Raw genomic sequence first — 20,808 nt, forward strand, 5'->3', positions numbered from 1 at the left:
AAAAGATAAATTTATTTAAAAAATTTCAAATAAAAAGTCACGTGATTTTTTTTTCTTTTTCATGGATCGTCAGAAAAATTTAACAAACACAATTAAAAACACTTTTGTCAGTAATACTTTTCATATTTCACTTATTTTATCTATATCTTGATTAACAAATATTACCTTAATAGAATTAAGCGATGCTATGTTGTTGTATTAAGCAAATTAATTAATACCTGTATCAGCAGCAATATTCAACAGTTATGATGGTCCTAAGCTTAATACTAGGAAGCTCTAACAAGACCACCAAAAATCAAGTGAATTAAGTAAATTGAGAACACATACCAAGCATCCACAATCGAAGAACCAAAGATTTCAGAAAATCATATTATCAGCAGATACAAATACTTGCAGATGTCATATTATTCATAATATACCTCCAGTCTCAACTGTCCTGAGCCAAGAAAAATAGGGAAAGGTCTGATGATGCAAAATTCTGGCTTCAAAGTCATCTGCATTATCTTCCTGGAAGGATGTCCGAGAATGAGAAGTCATGGAAGGGTGGGCCTGCAACAGGAGAAAATACTCAATGTAACTGATGATGGTACTCGAGATTTAATTTAGTTGACGTGTACATTTTACATGAACCACGTTCAACCTTGGCCCAATAACCAGGTCACACTTGGCCTCGGTCCACTGGCTTGGCTTGGCCACCTTTGGCCTTGGTATTTTACAAGGGCCTTGCTCGGCCGAATGGAAGGTCTTCTATAGAGCCAAGGGCAACCAATCTTACTCAGGATTACCTAATTCAACTAGGATTTCCACTAGAAGTAAGGCATAAACTCGTGATCTTGGTTGACTTCTTTTAATCTGACAATTTATCCTAATCTCAATAAATTTGGGATAAACACATTCTCTTAAATCCTAGGAATGAAGTTTTAAGGAGTAAATCTTATCTCCTTGAAATTGTTTAGGATAACCATTGCTAAACGTTGTTTAAAAGGGAAACCAAATTCTAAGCAAAGGATTATCTTTATACTACTATAAATAGATGAGGATTTCTCCTCTAGGTAAGCATTCTCAATTATGTTCACAAACTATCTCTAGCTCCATTGTTTCTCCTCTATTGCTCCACATCTGACTTAAGTATCGGAGTGGCCAGCATCGGGGTAGTCTCACTTTTGCAGTCTATCAAGACCAGTGATCTAAAGCCAGAGTTCCCCGCCATTTGGTCCGTCCCTTTCTCTGTAAATACATTGGTGGTAGTTTTTGTGCATCATCAATAACAATGATACCAAATGATACCACGTTACCATGCTAATGGGATATCAGACATATCGTAATTAAACTAACTCCATGATGGAGAAAATTGATTGAAATTTTAAAAAAGTTCAAACCCAAGACCCAATACCAGCAGGAATTTTAGTTTCCAAATGCAAGTGGTACTATGAAAGATGTAGCAACCAGAAATAGAAATTTTCTCACAAGTTGAAAGAGAAATGTAGTCCAGCCAAGCATGCAAATGAGAGTACTCATATTTTTGGAATGAGATTTTCATTACCTTCTTGTTCACTGAGAATGTAAAAGGGTATATCAGCAACAATTTTCTTGGCACCTTCATTCCAATTGACAGTGCCTGGGTTCTGTTTGTACCCGTGCGAAGGCCGTGAAGGACCCAAGATCGACAAACATATTGCAGGTTCATTCATTAAACCCAGATAATCACGAGCTCGCCTCCAGACCCTCACATCCGATATTTTAGAACGAGCCACCTGTCATACAGGAACTTATGCTCACCAAATCATGTACTCAAATGTTTAGGTAACATATAAAACAATCGCATATCACCATTCCCATAGGATTTCCCAAATTTTCTATCCTCAAAAAGTATTTTGAGCCCAATTTCCATGCTAATATGAATCCATCCCCTGGAGAGCAACTCTATTGTGAGGTTAGAGTACGGGTTTAATGAAGGAACTGAGAAGCAGAAAATGACTTCATGTAACCAGTGTTCAACTGGTACTTGATTTGATTCCGCCCACAACTGGGTAGGAAACAAAAGAAAACAAAAATATTGAGGACAGTTTCCAGGCTTATATGAATCCCGTTGGGAGGAAATCTAGCATGTGGTTGCAGATAACTGATAAGGAGACGCAAACTCATTTCCATAAAAAATTTCAAACGCAACTAACAAGATTAACCTTGGTTAGAGCTACCCGGGCCCTTGGAAGTAATTCGTGGTGATGAGTGGCAAGCTTTGCTATTGCTGTTATAACAAAACATAGAAGTCTCGAGTGTGTTGCTTTTCTGGATGTTGAACGACCAGAGCTAGGTGCTGACTCCCCTAGGCCCAGGCGACTGCCAAACAATTAACATGGAACAAAGATATATAAAAGTCGGCCTGCCACAGCAAAATGCATAAGCAGGTATATCACACAACACAAACAAGCTTAAGCTCTGAAAAATAACCTGGATGAAAGATTTTCATACAACAGTAGTTCCAAACTCTCAAAAAGTTCACGAGCTGCATCTTTGTGAGATTCGCCACCCCCTCCATGTTCCCCTATGGCCCAGGACAATTGTAATGCCAACTCCATCTGTAATATAATATAAATATGATAAATGCACATTGTTTATAATGCAATCCATGTATAAGAAAGTAACTCTTTCTCAAGTTTCCTATCCCCCAACCTCAGAGAGAGGGTGGTTTTGTTTCTTTTTTAACTAACCTTTGCAGGGTTGTCATAAGCTTCTCCAAGTCTGTTGATAATAGGCTTCTGCAGAAGATTAAAGTTAATATATATATATATAATATATATATATATATATCATTGAAGTATTGAGGAAAAAGAAAGAATCAAAATCTTCCATGCAACAACATTCCAGCAGAACCATTTAAAAGTCGCCCACATATTGCATGCTCACTAGGTTGGCAAGCATTCCTTTTGAGATTTCATGGATATACTTGCACACAGAAATAAGTCAGAGAGGATATCAATTCAGCGCCTCAAAGGTAGAAACAAGACAGCAATGTCCTATGTTGCTGTCTTCTTGTTATTGTATTTCTTTCTCCAAAGCAATGTCCTCCATGCACATCTTCATATTTATTATATAATGAAAACAAATGTTATACTATAGCTTGCAAAAAAAAAAAAAAATTGTACAAAAATTTTACACAACCAAAATTTTTATACAAAATAATTATACAAATTTTTACCATACATTTGTATAGAAGCGTCTATACAATTTTTTTATATGATCATTAAAAAAGAAAATTTTATACAATCAAAATTTTAAATTATAATTTTGTATATAAGTTTTTATCCATCTTTCTCAGATTTTTGCACAAAATTTTCTGATGTAAAGGTTTATATACAGAATAAAATTTGTTTTTTCAAAATTTGCTTTTATAATTTTTTTGAATAAATTAAAGTATTGTATTTAATGGGTAAAATGGTAATTAATTTGGTTACTAACCATAAAGAGACAAATGCTAGTAAGGGAGGTAATTGTAATTTTTGAAGGTGATGCCTAATGTCTTTAAACCACTTATTAGGGATTGCCATTGTAATTTACCCTTTTTTAAATTCTCCATGGTCTCCAAAACCAACATACAAAACAACTCTCTCCTGGGAATTGAGCAACATAACCACGTATCTTCAGGTAGCATATTATTAAATACAAAAGAAACAAAATGATCCCTTGCCACATACTAGGTAAGAATAAAAGTAAATAATGAGCTTATAATATAAAATATTTGTTGCCACAATTGTTCTAGGAGAATACCTTTAGAAGTGCAACAAAATTAGGTGATCGATCAAATGCAGCAAGCATAAATTGTAAGAGCCTCTTTTGAACCTGTAAACATGGACAGAATACCATGAGTGTTTCAATCACAAAATATAATCAATTAAAAAAAAAAAAAAAAACTGTAGCATGCAGAAATGCAACCAATTTGCAATTTTCTATTTCATAAATGTCTGTCAAATTCCCTGGCTGAAAAACAACATTTTTTTTATTTCTGTAGACAGCCAAATATCAAATAAAAATTAAACAAGATGGACAGAATATATTTCTAAAGTTATAAAATAAGACCATAGATAAAAATGATAGGTGAGCTAGAACTCATGTAGGGATTAAGGCTTGACATCTTGGTTTTGGGAAAAATATATTTCCAAATAAAGGAAAAACACGGGAAGGGGGGGGGGGGGGGTGATAGCATTGTGCTGCTAATGAAACATAGATTTTTACTAAAAGGGAACATCATCTATACAACCAAAATGGTGACGCTAAGATAAAAGATATATTCATAACAATTATCTGCTATAGGTAATGCACATTGTTATCTTTATTTTTCTTATTATGCATTTGCATATGGTACAAGGAAAGATTTGGGCAAGTTGCATGACTAAAAAGAAAGAGACTATAAAAAGAAAAAAAGACACCATTGATTTCATGCTTTCAACCCCTTTTAGCATCCAAATATATATCACAATGTTTGCCAGGACAAGCCATACAGGAAAACCAAAATAGAAATTATGTAAAGATAAAACTAATTAAAACTACCTCATAAGAGAACACTTTATCTGGAAAGAGAGTGGAATTTCTTGCCATAAGTAGGGGAACTAATGCACATATTAAAGCTGCAAGAGAGAATAACTATCATAAGGCGCCATTTATAAGGAATTATATTTCATTATCCTTCTCGTACGTTTTGCAAAAGGAGGTTTCCTCTACACAATGAAAGAATGACTTTGTTTAAAAATCAAGATATGAAACAGTTGAACTTACAATCATTAACATCTCGCACAGCTATAGCAAAGTAAGCATCAAGAAATTGAGGTGTCATCTTGAGTGCTTCTTTCAGCCTATCAGACTGGGGGGTGTTTGCAGCAGCCTGCAATACTGCAGTGACCATAGGAGAAGCCCAATGGCGCTCCTAAAGAATCAACTAGGCTGTTAAGAATCAAGTTCTTAAGCTTGACAATGAAGCAAAAATTGAGAAGCAGAAATCATTTCAGTAATTCATTCCTTGTAATTACATGGCAACATTAATATTTAATTTCTCCATGCATCCCATTCTTCAAATATGCAATATCAAAGATAATAAACAGAAGGGACCATACAGCAAGACCATCATTTTCATCCTTGAGGAGATCAAGAAACAGTGGATCAACAACAGCCATTGTATTGCTATCCTCAGATTCAGAGTCTGCCCCTCCATCCCCTATAGTTGATCCAGTATAAGCTTCATCCATAAGCGCAAGCAGCATCTGCATCCAAGAGGATATTGTCAATTGTGATCACAAGTGCTAACTTTTTCTAGTATATATTTCCTGAAGTTCCAAAAATAACCTCAGGAGCCGTACTCTTCTGGAGTGAAGCTATGCTGCTGCCAATCAATGATCCTGAGTTCCGTTCCACCTTTTCTAATGCCACCACCAGTACTGATAGAAAATCAAGGGACACATGTTAAATTAAATAAGGGGAAGAAAAAAATAAAATTTTGATTCCTCAATTGGGTACAATCAAAATCAAGCTCTATGTAAGAGTAACGGGCAAGTTTCACATATTTTGTTCATATGGATACCACCAAAACACCTGTGAAAGTTAATTTGCACAAACTCTTTGCCATGAAAAAGAAAATGAAATTTGTGGGAGAAAATGAAATTCTAACATGTCACACCACCATAGCCTCTTAAAACAGAAAGGTCTTCACACTTATATGTCACACCACCATAGCCTCTTAAAACAGTTGCCAGGATTATGTCATACCAAAGAAAAAGGTTACAATTTTATATGTGCACTTCAGCATCTCTGTTAAAGTTGAAAAATAGTCATGTTGGCCCAAATTTTGTTTTCTCATCTTTTAATTTCAAGAAACCAATTTCTGAATACAAGTTGAACAACAACTAATGATACTAGCCATGTCAAACAATTCCTCATTTTCTAGGTATACCAAGCCTTAAAAAATTTGGTGAAACAAATAAATATTCTTAATAAAAGCCAACTGTAGAAACATGATTAGGCCATATTCAAATGTTCAAAAAAGTACATTCAGTAGCATGACAAGCATTGCTGAGTTTCAGTGCAATAGTTATTACCTACTTTAACAAAAAGAGAATTTGAATTTGCTTGTCAATTGTAGGGAAAGAAACCCTTCCACAGATTTTTTTCAACTCCTAAAAATTTCTTCTTGAAGGCTCTCATGGCAAAACTCTTTGACTACATCAAGATATCAATGGTAGTGAAGTACAATGGCCAGGCAGCTAACAAAGCAGCAAAGCTTCAATTAGTGATGCAAGAGAAGGTAAGCACTCAAAAAGAAAGGAAAAAGGAAGAAGAAAACAGCAAAATATAGCTAGAATGGAATCCATGTTCAAACTCACTTGGTAAGTCTACAAGAGATGGGAACAGTGGAAGAAGTGACCCAGGGGACATCAATGCAGGAAACACCCTCAGAAATGATTTTTCTAATCTGTTTAACATTCAGTCAGTCAGTAATGCTCATGCTGCAAATTCAGTGCAAATTATCTAGGAGCATTCTGTTTGTCATGGTTTATACAATTTGTATGTAAAAAATAAAACCAAATACCAAATTAAATATATGGTTTCAGTTGTCAAATTGCATTTCGGCTTATACACATTTGTGCATATGGATGAAATAAGGATGGAGAACTTTGCAAAAAAGAAGATACACAGAAGACACCAAGGAATAAGATCAGAATCACAGTTCTTGGAAAGAAACTCCAATAAAATCTAAGAAAATAATAATAATAACAGTGAGGCCAGGACCAAATTTCATCAATCCTTCTATGTTATTGTTCTTCTCCTCCCCTGGGTTGTCAACTTACAAGAACGTGCGTTCATTCATTCATGCACCTGACCCTATTTTACTCCTGTCCCTTTGATTACTATTATGGTCAAACTTACAATCTCCTGCAGAACAGGAATTAAGTCATGGATGTCACAAAAAGGCTTACACGAGATGGCTTGTTAAGTGCTAGTGCCCAGATCCAATAAAATTCAATTTGAAAGAAATTAGAGGGTGGGTAGCAAATCTGGATCCTATTTTTTTTCCCTATTTCATTGCAATATTTCTTTTGGGATCCCAATGACATAAAACTGTTATGAACTGCTCTCTCTCTCTCATTTGACATCAGCATTAATTATATTATGTAAAAGTTCACACTTGCCCCAGTTATAAAACGGAAGGGGCACAATAACTTAAACAACAACAACAATATCATCGAAAACTATTATGTCACTATTACATAACAGATCTCATAGTCCTTTTATATGGTTCACATTGCCCCAGTTATAAAATAAGGGGCACATAACTTAAAACAACAACAATACCATTGAAAACCTTAATCCCACCATGTGGGGTAAGCAACATGAATCCTAGCTCTCTAATCATCTCTATTCTTGGCCATATCTTCTATAAGGCCATATTAACCCATATTATGTTGTCCAAGGGTTTTCCACCTAGTTGTTTTACTTTTTCTCTACTTTTCGGACTACAAACTTATTTCATTCCATCCACTTGTCTTGCACATCTATTGGTCTTTTTTTTCACATGGTCAAACTATCTTAATTGAGTATTGCATATTGTATCATCAGTAGTTGCCATGCTAACCTTAGTATAAAGAATCTCGTTTTTAATATTGTATTTTCTTATCTACTACATATCCACCATAATGTCATCGTCTCAATGACATTCATATTTTGCATGTTGGTACCTAACTATTCAAAAATTTTAGGCATGCAACAAAGATGGTTTTATAGCTGTCTAACAGAACCTTCTTTTTTTTTCCCCTGAATGAATAAAACTTTCAGTTTTACTTTTAAGGATTTTTACCATCACACAAAATACTCAAGTAGAAAATAGAATACATATTTTTTGAAGCACCATTAATGATGGTGTGATTTAATTACTAGCTGGCAATGTACACCACAGAAGTAAATCCAATCAGCTATCACTAAATTGTGCAATGAAAGTGGTAAAAAGATCAACAAAATTTGTGCTAATCAAAACTACGACCATTTCCAATAAAATAAGTTACTTAAAAAATAAGTTTTCTGCTCAACAGAAATATCTTTGAAAAGAATAGAACAAAAGGATAGCCCAAGAACTTACTTCTCTCCGTTCCACGCAATTAGCTTGAGCATTAATGGGAAAAACTGCAAATGCAAGATTGAAATTACAGAGTTATGGCAATAATTTTATGTCCATGTTTCATATTTCTTATTACATTAGATCCATCAAGACCTAAACTCTGTAGTCATAAAATTCACAAAGGTAAAATGTCTATTAAATGGCTGTCGTATTGGTTCAGTGCATAATAGAACTTCAGAACTGAGTCAGTCAGTCTCAAGTTGTCATTATTTGCATATAAAAGGCATTCTAAAGGAGTCATAACTCAAAAAGTTGATGATGCAACAGGATAATCTTGAGCATTAGGATGCCCTTTAGTTACTTGGCCACCCATTTGCTCACTTGGATTTTTTCTCACTCACTTTAGTTCTATTACATATTTTAACTCCTACTCTCCCATCTCACATATCAAAACTATTATTTTCACAACACAGACGCCAACCTTCTACACATGGTCAGAACCATTATTACCAAAGTGTATTTGGCCCATAAATTACTGCAGAAATTTCCAGTTAACAAAGAGGTTGATTCATCAAATCACTTATAGCTTGATGATGATAATAGAATATTTGAGCTGTACTTCAGTTGAAATGATATCTTTTAAGAATTCACTAACAAATACCTAATCTAATAATTGAAATAACTTCAATCTTTGTATATTTTTGTGAGTGCCTCACCAAATTATATTTTTATGAAATTAATTGATTTCAATTTCAAACTACTCAATAGCTACTATATAAGAAAACAATTAAGAATATGGCATGCTGTGTGTGAGTTTAATTAGTGATTCCAATTCCAAGTTCAACTGCTATTTAATTAAAAATGATTCTGAAAACATAGTCACGGCACAAGGACACACAACATTATGGCAGCATTTTTTCAGCACATTTTGTTTTTGGGTGCACTCTAAATTGGGCAAGGTCTGAGAAGTTGAAAGGAGATTATAGAGGGATTAATGAAGGACAAAAGCTCATTTTCATTAAGTAAAGATAGAAAAAAGCCAGAAGCTTGGTGTGACGCCAATTCAGCATAAGATGACAACATAAAACTCATACATCCCCAAATATTAGTACATTATTTTAGGTTGAAGGTACTGCAGAGATAAGAGGAGCTTAGAATCTATTAATGTGGAAAGCAAAAAAGATTGCCAAGAATTTCTGTCTTTTAATGGGCTATCCTTTTAGGTCACTGACAAAACCACTCATTAGACTGCAGTATCGGACTCAGTTCAGGGGATATTACTAAGGTTGGTTATTCACGGTCCATCCTCACCCTTGGCTGTTAAATACATTGCATATAGAAGCTTTCCCTTCAGTCACATCACTTGGATGAGGAGTGCATTTTATTTATGAGACATTAAAAATCATCACTGATAAACTAATGGCAAAGTAGTCATTATAGTGAGCCCATGAAATTCTATACATACAGTTGCATAAAAACATAAATTCCAAAGTTGAAGTTAAAGTTCCAATAAGCTGGTTAGTATTCTCTGATTTTCATGCAGGGAATTACAGTCTTTTGCATTTGATATTTGTAAATAAGAATGCAAAAACCTCAGATCATACCTGAGGGAGCAACGTAGGAAAAGAAGTCAGAAGTTTTTTCTGGTTGAGATTGAGAAAATCTATTGTTGCTTCTGCAACAGCAGGGTCTGCAAACTCACTGGAATCAGACATTGGAACAGGATGCCATCAGTTGACTATCAAATGTATGATAAGAATGGCATATTATTTTAAGAGAGCAATTGCCAACAATGAAAATAGATTCAAGTTTTCTTGATAGAGTTAAAAAGCATAGAGCACAACATCACCACCTAAAGATTGCATGTGAATCTTCTCCTGAAACAAAATTCTCAGGGGAAAATATAAAAGAAGGATTAATATGAGGTCATAAATACTTTATAATTTTGCTCTCTGTAAGAAAAGGGGGGAAAAAAGAAGAAAAAAGCAATTGAAGGGAAGGCTGTAGCCTGTGCTAAGTTACAAACAGGCATCTGGGTGGTGGTAAAATCACAAATAGCTCTAACAAGCGAGAAGAGCAGCAATGGTAGTCTTTTATGTTATTTTCTCTTACTCCACCCTAATCTTATTCTTCTCAAGAGCAAAAAACAGGAGAATAATTTCAGGAACTTGAAGTTCCAGCCAACAGTGTTGAGACTCTGCATTACTTTCTAAAAATTGAAATTGCAAATACAAAAATTTTATGAGGGGGATCATTCATCTCAGATGAAAAGATCAATGTATAATGATCTGAAACATAGAATCTTATAATGAAGTCTGTAGTATATACGTGTTATATGTATTTTCTGATCGCATGAAGCAGGCTGGTCTCGATTCAGCAGGTCGGCCCAACCTCCTAAAGCCCAAATAGGCCCAACGCCGAGGTCGTCAGAGCTAGGTCGCACGTAGCCTAACTCCGAGCTCAGACCGTGGAACCATGTGAACTCCCAGCAACGCTCTCAGTTTGCAGACTGCAGAACCATGCGAGCTCCCAACGACGATCTTAGCTCGCAGGCTGACCATTAAGCTCGCATATGCAAGAGGACCACGGAATAACTAGAGAATAGTCGTGAGCTAGGCATCATTCTGGCTGGACTGTCCAGGGCCCAATCCGTCCCCTCTCTCTCGACCCATGTCTTGGCCTATGCCGGTCTCATCCTGGCCTATACTAGCCTACAACAATATCATTGCAGCCTCTACTGGGTATTCACGTGCCCGACTCCATTCACGTTAATGAGGGTCCGGTCAATACCATGCTGCCACCTGGGAACCCCCACTGGCGCCAATATTCAGTCTCATCACCTGCAGATGCACAACGCATGCGTACGGAGGGACATCTCCTCCTCCTATATCAATAAGCTATTTTCAAAGCCAATGTATGCTTTCCTTGCTAACCTACTGATACAAAGCTTTCTCTTTACTCTCTTACTTACTTAAGCGTCAGAGTACTTGCAAGTGCCAGCCGCCGGAACACTCACCGAACCACTTCAAATTCCTTGGTACGCCTTCTCTTCTTCCTTTTTGTGTTCATTTCATCAGTGCGGGCAAACGAATCACGATCAACCAATTTCCGACGTCGACAATACGTCTTTTTCTTAATTATTTAGTTTACAAAAATAAAGTAAGATCGTGTTAGAAGAGAAATTTAAAAAGCTCTTAGTTAAAAGCAAGATATAGCTGGTCTTTTTTCTACACAAGCATTAGCAATAAACATATCAGTTTCTTTATTACTTTGCTTTTTGTAATTTATTCATAATCCATATCTATTTGACATTCTTAGGACATGTAGAGAAAGCTTTTCCTTCAATTGATGTTTAAAAGGGCACCCCCAAGGCACAAGACAACCCACTTTGCAAGGGTCAGGAGAGAGTCATATTTGTGTGCAACTTTTCCCTTGCTTTTTTTGTGGAGAGGCTCTTCCATAACTCAAACCCACGACCTTCTGGTCACAAAGGAGCAACCTTATTGTTGCTACCAAGGCTCACCATCTGCTTCAAACTATGTTTACAATTCTAATTTCTATTAACAACTTAATTGACACTTCTTTGTCTGTCCAATTACATGATTTTATTTTTAAATTCCACTTGACACTTTTCTCTTTTATTCAACATTGTTTTTCAGACTGCAAGATAGAAAATTCATCATCTCTATCCTCATCTCTATGTTAAATCAATCATTGTTTCCAACCACATGCTCCGAATTTTATCCTCAAATTTGTTCAATTTTTCTCACCTTGCCACAAAATTATATTTGGGTTGGTTGGTACTCAGCACTGGAACCAAGCTTCCAACAATTGTTTGAGCCTAGATCTGGTGCACAAGTTAAAGAATCTTCTGGCTTCACAATGCTAATCAAAACTTAGCGCCACATGACTCAAGTTGATATCCACCCATAGATCAATAGTCAAAAACCAATGAAAATCAAGCTTTCACTAATATATTCACCTAGATCTAGGAACTGCTTAAACAAATCTTTTTTTATTTTGTTTCCAGTGAAACCTTAGACACTTATGCGACCAGGGTTTCCATTCTCCCATTTGATTAAAAAATAATCAATAGATGATGTTGATATTTGATGCTCGGATTGCAGTACCTTTGAATTGTGATAAAATAAATTGTTGGTGGAACCCTAGTAAAATGCAGGAGTTCATAGAGGAAAAGTTTCAGAGGAAGCTCCTTAATCAAAGCACCACAATCACTTATCAAAAGCAGTTATTTTCCCAGATAATATATGCCATTAAAGTGTATGCATGGAGATCAACTTCAGCTCCTAAATTTGCATTTCTAACACGTAGATAGAACCTCAAGAATGTAAATATTTAGTTTTAAATGCAGGAGATCACAGTCAAAACTGTTCACACACAAGCCCAGGGACACATTTTCCATAAATGTAAAAGAAAGAAGGGGAAGATAATACTAATATCTTTTTTGATAATTAATCATGTTATAAAAGTGCAAGGATAGGGCATGACCGATACAAAAAGGACTCCGATACAAAAAGCACTCAACTGTCTTACATGTAGGTTTTTTATCCATGAAATGCATAAAGGTGTTGAGAGAGAATGTAAGAGTCCTCTGACACCTCTCCAACCAAAGTTAAAGAGAAAATTAGGGACCTTTCTTTTTTCAGTAATAACAAATCATTAAAAACACTCTACAAGATGAACGGAGCAGGTTTCAAGGATGCAAAACAATCTACAAGGTTTCAAAGATACAAAACAGTTTGACACTAGGAAATGAATTCCCAACTCTGTTAAAAGCACTCAAATTCCTTTTGTGCCACATCCACCACATGACAAAAAAAAAAAATTACTGTAACGTCCCGTCCCATTAGTATGTTATGGCTGCTTAGACAGTATTATTCTAGGAATTTCTTATCATGTGAGAAATAACTTGGAGAATTATTTGATAGGTGCAAGGTGAGGCTTAAAGGACTAAGGAGGAATTAAGGAAGTCAAAGGGAATGGGCTTGACAAGTCAAAGAAGAACAAGCCAAGGGGGTGGAAAAGTCAAGTCAAGGGAAGTAAGCAAGTCAAAATTGGTGGGGTGAGGAGGGGTTGCTGAAATGCAAGGTTGATACCCCTCAAATTCATTGAAATTAAATGCAAATGTGGGATTTAAATATACTTAAGTGGGTGGGAAATGGGGGGGATTAAATTAAAGCAAAATATTAGGTAAACATATATAGAGAACAAATGTTTGAAGAAGAAGCAATTTGAGGCGGTGGAAGATCGGGAGAGGCTTCTCCAGCTGCTAGGGTTCTTCTCTCTTCCAATTCTCTTCTTCTTGTGGCTGATAGGGTTCTCAAGGAAGGGAATTAATCGGTAGGGATTCAATTTCCAGCCATCCTTAGCTTAGAAACTCTGTTTTCCTCTGTTTTGTGGCTTAAAAAGGATCTAATCTTCCTCGTATGGCAGCCTATAAGTCAGGTTGAAGGTAAAGAAGGGCTAGGAATTGATTAAGAAGGAAGCTAAGGCAAGTTCTCTTCCTTTCTATTGATTGGAAAGCTTGTATTTCAATCTTTGAAATGATTTTCATAAACCTCTCTGTTTTGAGTTGCAAAGTAGCTACATGATTGTAATTTACTTCCTTCCTCTTGGTTAATCTCCTTGTAAATGCTCCCAATGGGACTTATTCTCCCTACTTTTCTTGGGAATGATGCCTCTTTTGCTAGGATGAAGATTTGGCAAGGTTTTGAACCATCTTGCCATGGTTTTGACTGTGAGAAGCAGAGTTCTGGGAGTTTTTTTTATTTTGTCTGTCGACCGATTGCTCCAGTTTTTGGTCAAATACTTCCTATAAGCTTAAATGCCCTTTTTTCTTCCTCTTTAGTCATGTTTCCCTATCCTTGAGTGTACCCTATGCATTTCAAACATGGTTATATGATTATGCTTGGCATTGTGCATGTTATATATAAGTGGTCCAATGCATGGGTTTTGTGGGATATGATGTTTATGCTTATACATGGCATGGTTTTGGGAAGACATATGATACTTGATGCGCGCTGCTAGGGGTGTTCATGGTGCGGTTTGACCGGTCTGAACCATTTTCAGCAAGCCAAACCGCTAGTGCGGTTTTCTGATCAAACCAGACCGCATTTGCAGTCTGGTTTGGTGCGGTTTACCGCGGTTTGAAAATAACTATTAACAACATATAATATAATATAAAAATATTGGAAAGAATAATTATATATTATTATAAACTATTATAATTGGTTGGCAATTATAATAGTTATATATTATTATAAAAATTTTATAATAATAAGGGTTGTAGGGGTTGTTTGGATGATTTTTATTATAATATATTTTTTATATTTTCTTGGGCGGTTTGGTTTTAAACCAAACCGCCAACCGTACAAACCGCAAACCGTGCAGTTTGTATAACCACCAAACCGTTTTGGATCGCAAAAAAAAAAAAAAAATCGATCGGTTCGGTTTGGTTTGGCTGGTTTTCGCGGTGCACCGGTTTTTTTGAACACCCCTACGCTCCGTGGATAGGATCTGCTAGGATATATCCTTCACGGCATTAAGCCGGAAGCTGGAGTGGGCTGTAATGCCAGACTTGTGTAAAGCTCGAGTGGGTTGCAATGCTGAACTCGTGTGAGACTTCGATCTCTTTTACGGTGTCAAGCTAGAAGCTCGAGTGGGCTATAATACTGGACTCATGTGGGACTTAGATCCCTTGGTATGATTATATTTATAGCAAAGGTTGTGGGAACATGCCCTTATTCATTATACAAGTTCATTTGTGGCTTGATTCTAGCATATCATGGGTGCATGTTGTTACATGATCATGGTGCATATGACTTAGTCAGTAGACGTTTTGTTCTTTTGAGGGTCATGTGTTATTTTCTTTTGAGATGCTATGGGTGTATGGTCCTGTTGTATATGACAATACTTGATATACAGTTTTGTATATATAACCCTGATGTCGATTATGAGATGATTGTGGTGTTTTCCTTCATGACTCTAGCAGGTACCATTATTTCTGACACTTCCTCTTGGTTTCCTCGGCTGGGGTCATCATACTTACAATGTCCTAGACATGGCTACAACTCCTCTTAGACATGCACAACCCTAAGTTAAAAAAGAAAATCCAAAATTGAGGGCTGGTCTGAACCATTGAATACACAAGGGGGGAAAAAAAAATACAACCACCTTAAGAAACTATACAATGTAAAAGTTGATGCTCAATAAATTCCACAACCATCTTCCACAAGTAATAACAGTTTGTAACCTGTAACCTCTCAGCCTCACTCCTACAGAATGTCATATCATAAAAAATAGAACCCAAAGTGGTAGTCCAAACAAAAAAAAGGTGACCATGGGGAAGCACTTGATATTCATAAACCCTTCCAAAAGAGAGAGGCCTATTCTCCTTCATTGCAAAAGGTTCCATATAATGAGTGACAGAAAAGATCCTTCCAGGAAGAACACCAAACTGATCTGTCCTCCCCCTACCAAGTCACCTAATTGTGTACCCAGCTTACTTAAAAAATAAAAACTTATCAGGGAATAAATTCCCAATGCTGAAAATTTCATCTAAACTAGGGAGACCAGACAAGACTCCCAGAAGAAAAGGAGAAATAATCCTTCATCTTCTATCCAACTAGCAAAGATCAGGGAAAATTTTGCTATGCATACAACTAAGACATCATATATCTTTCTAGTACTTAACTCTAGAACTGGGCCTGCTTCAAAACCTACCTGATTGTAGAAAGCACTCCACACTCTCATAATAGCCCTCAAGGAATATGCCCATGCTCCAACTATTAATCAGGCACACATACTTTCATGCTACAACTTCACTCCACGAGCTACCACCTCATGAACAAATCACCTAAGCTTATGTTCCCAACCGAGCCAAGTTTATAAAACTTAAGCTTCCTAGTCCCCAACCCTCCAACAGCTTATCAACTACAATCTTACCCCAATTAACTAAAAGTTAAATCCATCTTTCATCACCCGAGAGGAAATCCCTTTGTAAATGTCAAGTCTATTCACCAATAGAAAGGGATAGTTAAAATTGACATAGCACAAGTAGGAAGACTAGAAAGAGTAATTCCAACAAGTGTAAGCTTATTTTGTACAAGCCACAAACTCTCATTGTATTCTCAATGATACATGCCAAACAATTCTACCTTGAATTGCAAACCTAAAGGCAGATCCAGATTATGGGACAACAATTTCACTCTTACCTAGATTCACCCAGAACAGACCAACCACTTCAAAACAATGAATGGCTTGACATTTGACAGAACCTCACCTTACTGGCTAGGAAGTTTTAGAAAATAATGGTGCCATCCACAAAAGAAAATGAGAGACCTCCACCTCGCTGTTCATCTCACTGCCTACATCAAAGCCAGTAACCCACCCCACCCCAGCTACCTTGTGCATAAAGAATGATGCAGGAGCATATTCTTTGATTTACTGGTGTTTTTATTTTTCTTATTTGTTTAGCTTATGGTTAGTATCTATGTTATTAGCTTTAATAAGTAGTCATGTGACGTTTTAATATACATGAACAACTAAGATTGGAAGGATTCCTTAGCTGTTAACAGCTGGAATTTATTACTGGCATAACCCTACTATAAATAGTATTTTAACACACTTTGTATGCGGCCTTTTTATTCTAATTTAATGTTTGATGTTTTCCTAAACCCTACTTTTCGTATTATTGTTTCAGCTTTGATCTTTGTTTTAGCCCAAATTCTGCACTTATTTTGCTGTTTCTTCTTCTCACTACGTCAGAGAAGTACATTACATATACCTTTCTTTTTGAATTCTCAAAAAAGATGAGACAATTTTCTTGTTTTTTATTCTTTATTCTTTACCTTAGAATGTACTATTTCTATCTTAACACCAAACATAACAGTAACGTGTCATTACAGATTCACAGTAATTCATAGATGAACCATGACTTTACCAAAAAATAAAATATTAGAAGAAGAAATATGATTTAACTACGTCTTACCGGCTCAAACATGAACGGAAAAAAGTTCTCAGATTAGAATCAGCATCATGTAGAACCACCTCCCCGAAATCAAGGAAAAATTGAAGAATGGCCTGAGTAACAATAAAGAGTAAATCAATGTCAAAAGGAAGAACTAGGAGAGAAGCGGAAAAATAACCAAAGAAACTTTAAAAAAGTGAGCACTAGCACAGTTAAAAAGAAACATAAACTTTCCCAAGGTGTGGTCAATTCAAGTCGAACTAAACTGAATCAAAAGTTATCACCTGTGCCAGGAAAATATGAAAACATAGATCTTTAAGAAAAAGAGACAATGTGTCAAAACAATAAAAGCAACAAATAGTCAACAATACACAAGTTTAAGTGTTCAAAATAATGTCCAAAGCTTGGCAAACTTCCAAATGCTATATGAATGGTATCATATTTGGAGGGGTTATAAAGGTTTCCCTCAAGGTAGCTTCATTTATAGCAAGGTTAATTGCCTGCTTTAGCTTGGATCATTTGACCAAGCAAATGGGATTGAAAGAGATTCATACAAGCCAAAAGAATCTCTTCTTTTTTTCTTTTTTATTCTTTTGGATGGACCACCAACAGGGGCCAAACCCAAATACGGCAAAAGGACAAACCACAAAATATAGGAGGCAAGCTCATAGTGTTGAAACAGTGGAACCCCTGATGCACAGTTTCGGATATTAACTTTGATCATTCTCCTTTCCAGGTTCAGATCCATGGTCTTCCTCCAAATAAGTTGAACATATCGAGTGCTCAAAGGGTTGAAATTTGTTGGACCATCTGGAAGAAGTGGATTGCAGATTCACTCTTGGGACAGGTTGGTGATTTTTAAGATTGGAGTACAACCAAATATCACTAAAACATCTCTTAACTGGTTTCAAGCTTCAGCGCTCTGATTTGGACAATATTCGTCTCAAATTCTTGTATAAGAAATTGGGAGATTTTTGCCTTCGTGTGACCTTCTAATTCATAAAAGGTCAGATTGTTCTCAGAAATCTTGTAGTTGAGACAGCCAGTCTGTACAAGCCCAACCTCTCAGAGGTACCAATCCTTCTTGGCAACGCATTTAAGGTAAAAAATGTTTTGTCAAATATCAATTCATTTTCAACTACTTTTGAAGCCAACCAAAGAAATGAATGAACAAACCTATCTTCACTTTATTTTCTTTCTTTTTCCTCCAAAAATCCAAGTTTAGTCATAGTCATTGGAGTACAACTAAATATCACTAAAACATCTCTTAACTGGTTTCAAGCTTCAGCCCTCTGATTTGGACAGTATTCTCGTCAAATTCTTGTACGAGAAATTTGGAGATTTTTGCTATTCGTGTGGCCTTCTAACTCAAAAAATGTCAGATTGTTCTCAGAAATCTTGTAGTTGAGACAGCCAATCTATACAAGCCCAACCTCTCAGAGGTACCAATCCTTCTTGGCAACACATTTAAGGTAAAAAAATGTTTCAACAAATATCGATTCATTTTCAGCTACTTTAGAAGCCAACCAAAGAAATGAATGAATAAACCTATCTTCACTTTATTTTCTTACTTTTTCCTCCACAAATCCAAGTTTAGTCATAGTCCATCGTTATACTTTCAGGCAAATTCCAACTATTTACAATAAGAAATACTAAAAAAGATTCAGGCAATGAACCAGTACCAGTAAAAGAAGGCCGTTAGAAGTTTGAGATTGAGAAATTGAAGCCACCGAGCGTTGAAAAATTTTGTTAAGCTGCGGGTAAACTCTGGCTATCAAATCTTCAGATTTCTCAGCTTTACACAATTCATGAAGCTTCTTCACCTAATCACAAAAACACATAACAACAAACACATCAAAATCTACACACAAAGAAAGGGAAATTGTAAGATAACAAAAGAAGAAGTTGCAAGTTGAAAGAAAAACGCATTCGAAGAGAAGAGCAAACCGAATTCAGGAGAGAATGATCGGAAGCAGGATCATTGGCAAAACTGGAATCTCTGGCACTCGAAGATAACGCCCTGAGGTGAAAGTCCCACTCTCTGTCTCGATCAACCATTTCCAGCGCGAATTTCTTCCTCCGAGCCTCACTGAAATCGAAAGCACTTCTTCCCAGGAGCCGAATTCAAGTTGCAGAGCACAAAGTACAACTACTCGTTGGATGGGCTGGGCCTGACCCCGATTGGGCCTCGGCCTGTTAGCTTTGTGGACTCAGATATTGAACACGATACATTGAAAATTGAATCATGCTAGATGTACACCCTATTTTGTACATCTTGAGTTATATAAGGGGGTATTATGACCAAAATACCCTGTGCCTCACGCGCTTCTATGCGCCTCATGAGAGGATTTTTTATCATAATACTCCATTATGTAACCCAAAATATACAAAAATGAATGTACTAATAACATTTTTCTTGAAAATTCGACTCAATGACTTAAGGTCAAGTTTGGGGTATGAAAATGTAACTTAAATTTTAAAATACTTAATTGGAGAAAAGTTATTTTTACAGTTCGTATGTTACATTTCTAAAAATGTATTTTTTTTTTGGTATTAATTACATTCTCGTGTTTTATGAGAATTACTTTCCCACCATTGAACTTAATAAAGTTTCTCAAGTGACGAAAATATAATTATTTTTTTAGATAAATTTACCTTTACCAAATAATATAAAATCGAGGCGGGGACACAAAAAAAAAAAAAAAAATTAGACTTCTTTTCTCTCATTCTATTGATAGTCGATTATAAGTAATTTTCTATTATTTTTGTCGTCTTACTTTTCTCCCTTCCACTCATCTTTGTCCAATCTTTTTTTGTTCTAATTAAGAGTTTCTTATATATTGTTTACGCGAGAGACACATTTAAATACACGTGCACGTTTTTCTTAACATTTTTAAAATATTTTATTTTCTAAAGTACCAAAAAGTGTTTTTTGGATTGTTTCTATAGTTTTAGAAATATTTCGTGGTATATTCATAATATTAGTAAAATATTGAAAACGTGTTTCTGTCCACAAAGAGGTTATAGACAAAACAAATTTTTGTCGTTAACCACGTATGTTTTTTATTTCTATCTTAAAATTTTTAATTTTTTTCAAAATTTATGTTTACTTTTTATTGAATAATTATTTTTATATTAAAATTTATATTTACAAAGATGCCCCTTTACATTTTTTAATGTGTTTTCCCACATTTCCTTTTCCTTTTCCTTTTTTTTTTTTGAAAAATATCATTTTTCTATATCCGTTTTGCATTTCTATTTTCATATAATCTAGATCGAGTGAATATTTTTGAAAATTTTTAAGTACTTGAAAGTATTTAAAATACTAAACATGCCAACGTTACTTACTTAGGATTTTGATCCATGCTTTACAATATATACCATACCCATCAATGTTAAATTCTCATAAAGCTAACTCCACCAGTTTGCTAAATCTATCATCAAATCCAAATTTGGTGAACCACCCCCAAAATAATGCCTCTAACAACATTTACCATTGCTAAATTCAATCGCTAAATTTTTAGCGAAGCTGAAAATGGTCACCAGCAATGGTGATTGATTTCAAGGACACCATCACCATCTCTCCCTACCTCCGCACAACAACCATCAAAACCCAAAAAAACATGACATCAACCAGAGAAAAGAGGTGCAGGTGCGATGGAAGACAAATCGACCACCAGATCTAACAGTTGCAGCGACCAATAGAGGTTGCGGCAAC

The 20,808-nt window shown here is 35.7% G+C and overlaps 1 protein-coding gene across 1 annotated transcript; it reads right to left on the reverse strand.

Annotated features, from left to right (window-relative positions):
* Positions 1 to 282: 282 nt before the first annotated feature.
* LOC127792641 (uncharacterized) lies at positions 283 to 19,223 on the reverse strand. The gene is made up of 16 exons (XM_052323230.1): positions 19,038 to 19,223; positions 18,773 to 18,913; positions 17,112 to 17,203; positions 9,706 to 9,802; positions 8,123 to 8,166; positions 6,372 to 6,460; positions 5,338 to 5,429; positions 5,109 to 5,255; positions 4,774 to 4,921; positions 4,549 to 4,625; positions 3,769 to 3,840; positions 2,712 to 2,759; positions 2,452 to 2,579; positions 2,184 to 2,340; positions 1,544 to 1,754; positions 283 to 549 (listed from the first exon to the last, which is right to left on the reverse strand). The coding sequence occupies exons 1-16, from the start codon at positions 19,146 to 19,148 to the stop codon at positions 500 to 502; spliced, it is 1,704 nt and encodes a 567-aa protein (XP_052179190.1). The 5' UTR covers positions 19,149 to 19,223; the 3' UTR covers positions 283 to 499.
* Between the last annotated feature and the right edge of the window lie 1,585 nt (positions 19,224 to 20,808).

Source organism: Diospyros lotus, chromosome 15, assembly GCF_014633365.1.
Source record: "Diospyros lotus cultivar Yz01 chromosome 15, ASM1463336v1, whole genome shotgun sequence".
Classification (NCBI taxonomy): Eukaryota; Viridiplantae; Streptophyta; class Magnoliopsida; order Ericales; family Ebenaceae; genus Diospyros; species Diospyros lotus.

Excerpts from the sequence above, each read along its gene's own strand:
- LOC127792641 (XM_052323230.1), bottom strand. The coding sequence starts at position 19,148 with ATGGTTGATCGAGACAGAGAGTGGGACTTTCACCTCAGGGCGTTATCT. Across the intron at positions 9,803-17,111 it reads TTCCGTTCATGTTTGAGCCG|TGAGTTTGCAGACCCTGCTG; the intron begins GTAAGACGTAGT and ends GTCTGATTCCAG. Across the intron at positions 1,755-2,183 it reads CCCGGGTAGCTCTAACCAAG|GTGGCTCGTTCTAAAATATC; the intron begins GTTAATCTTGTT and ends CCTGTATGACAG.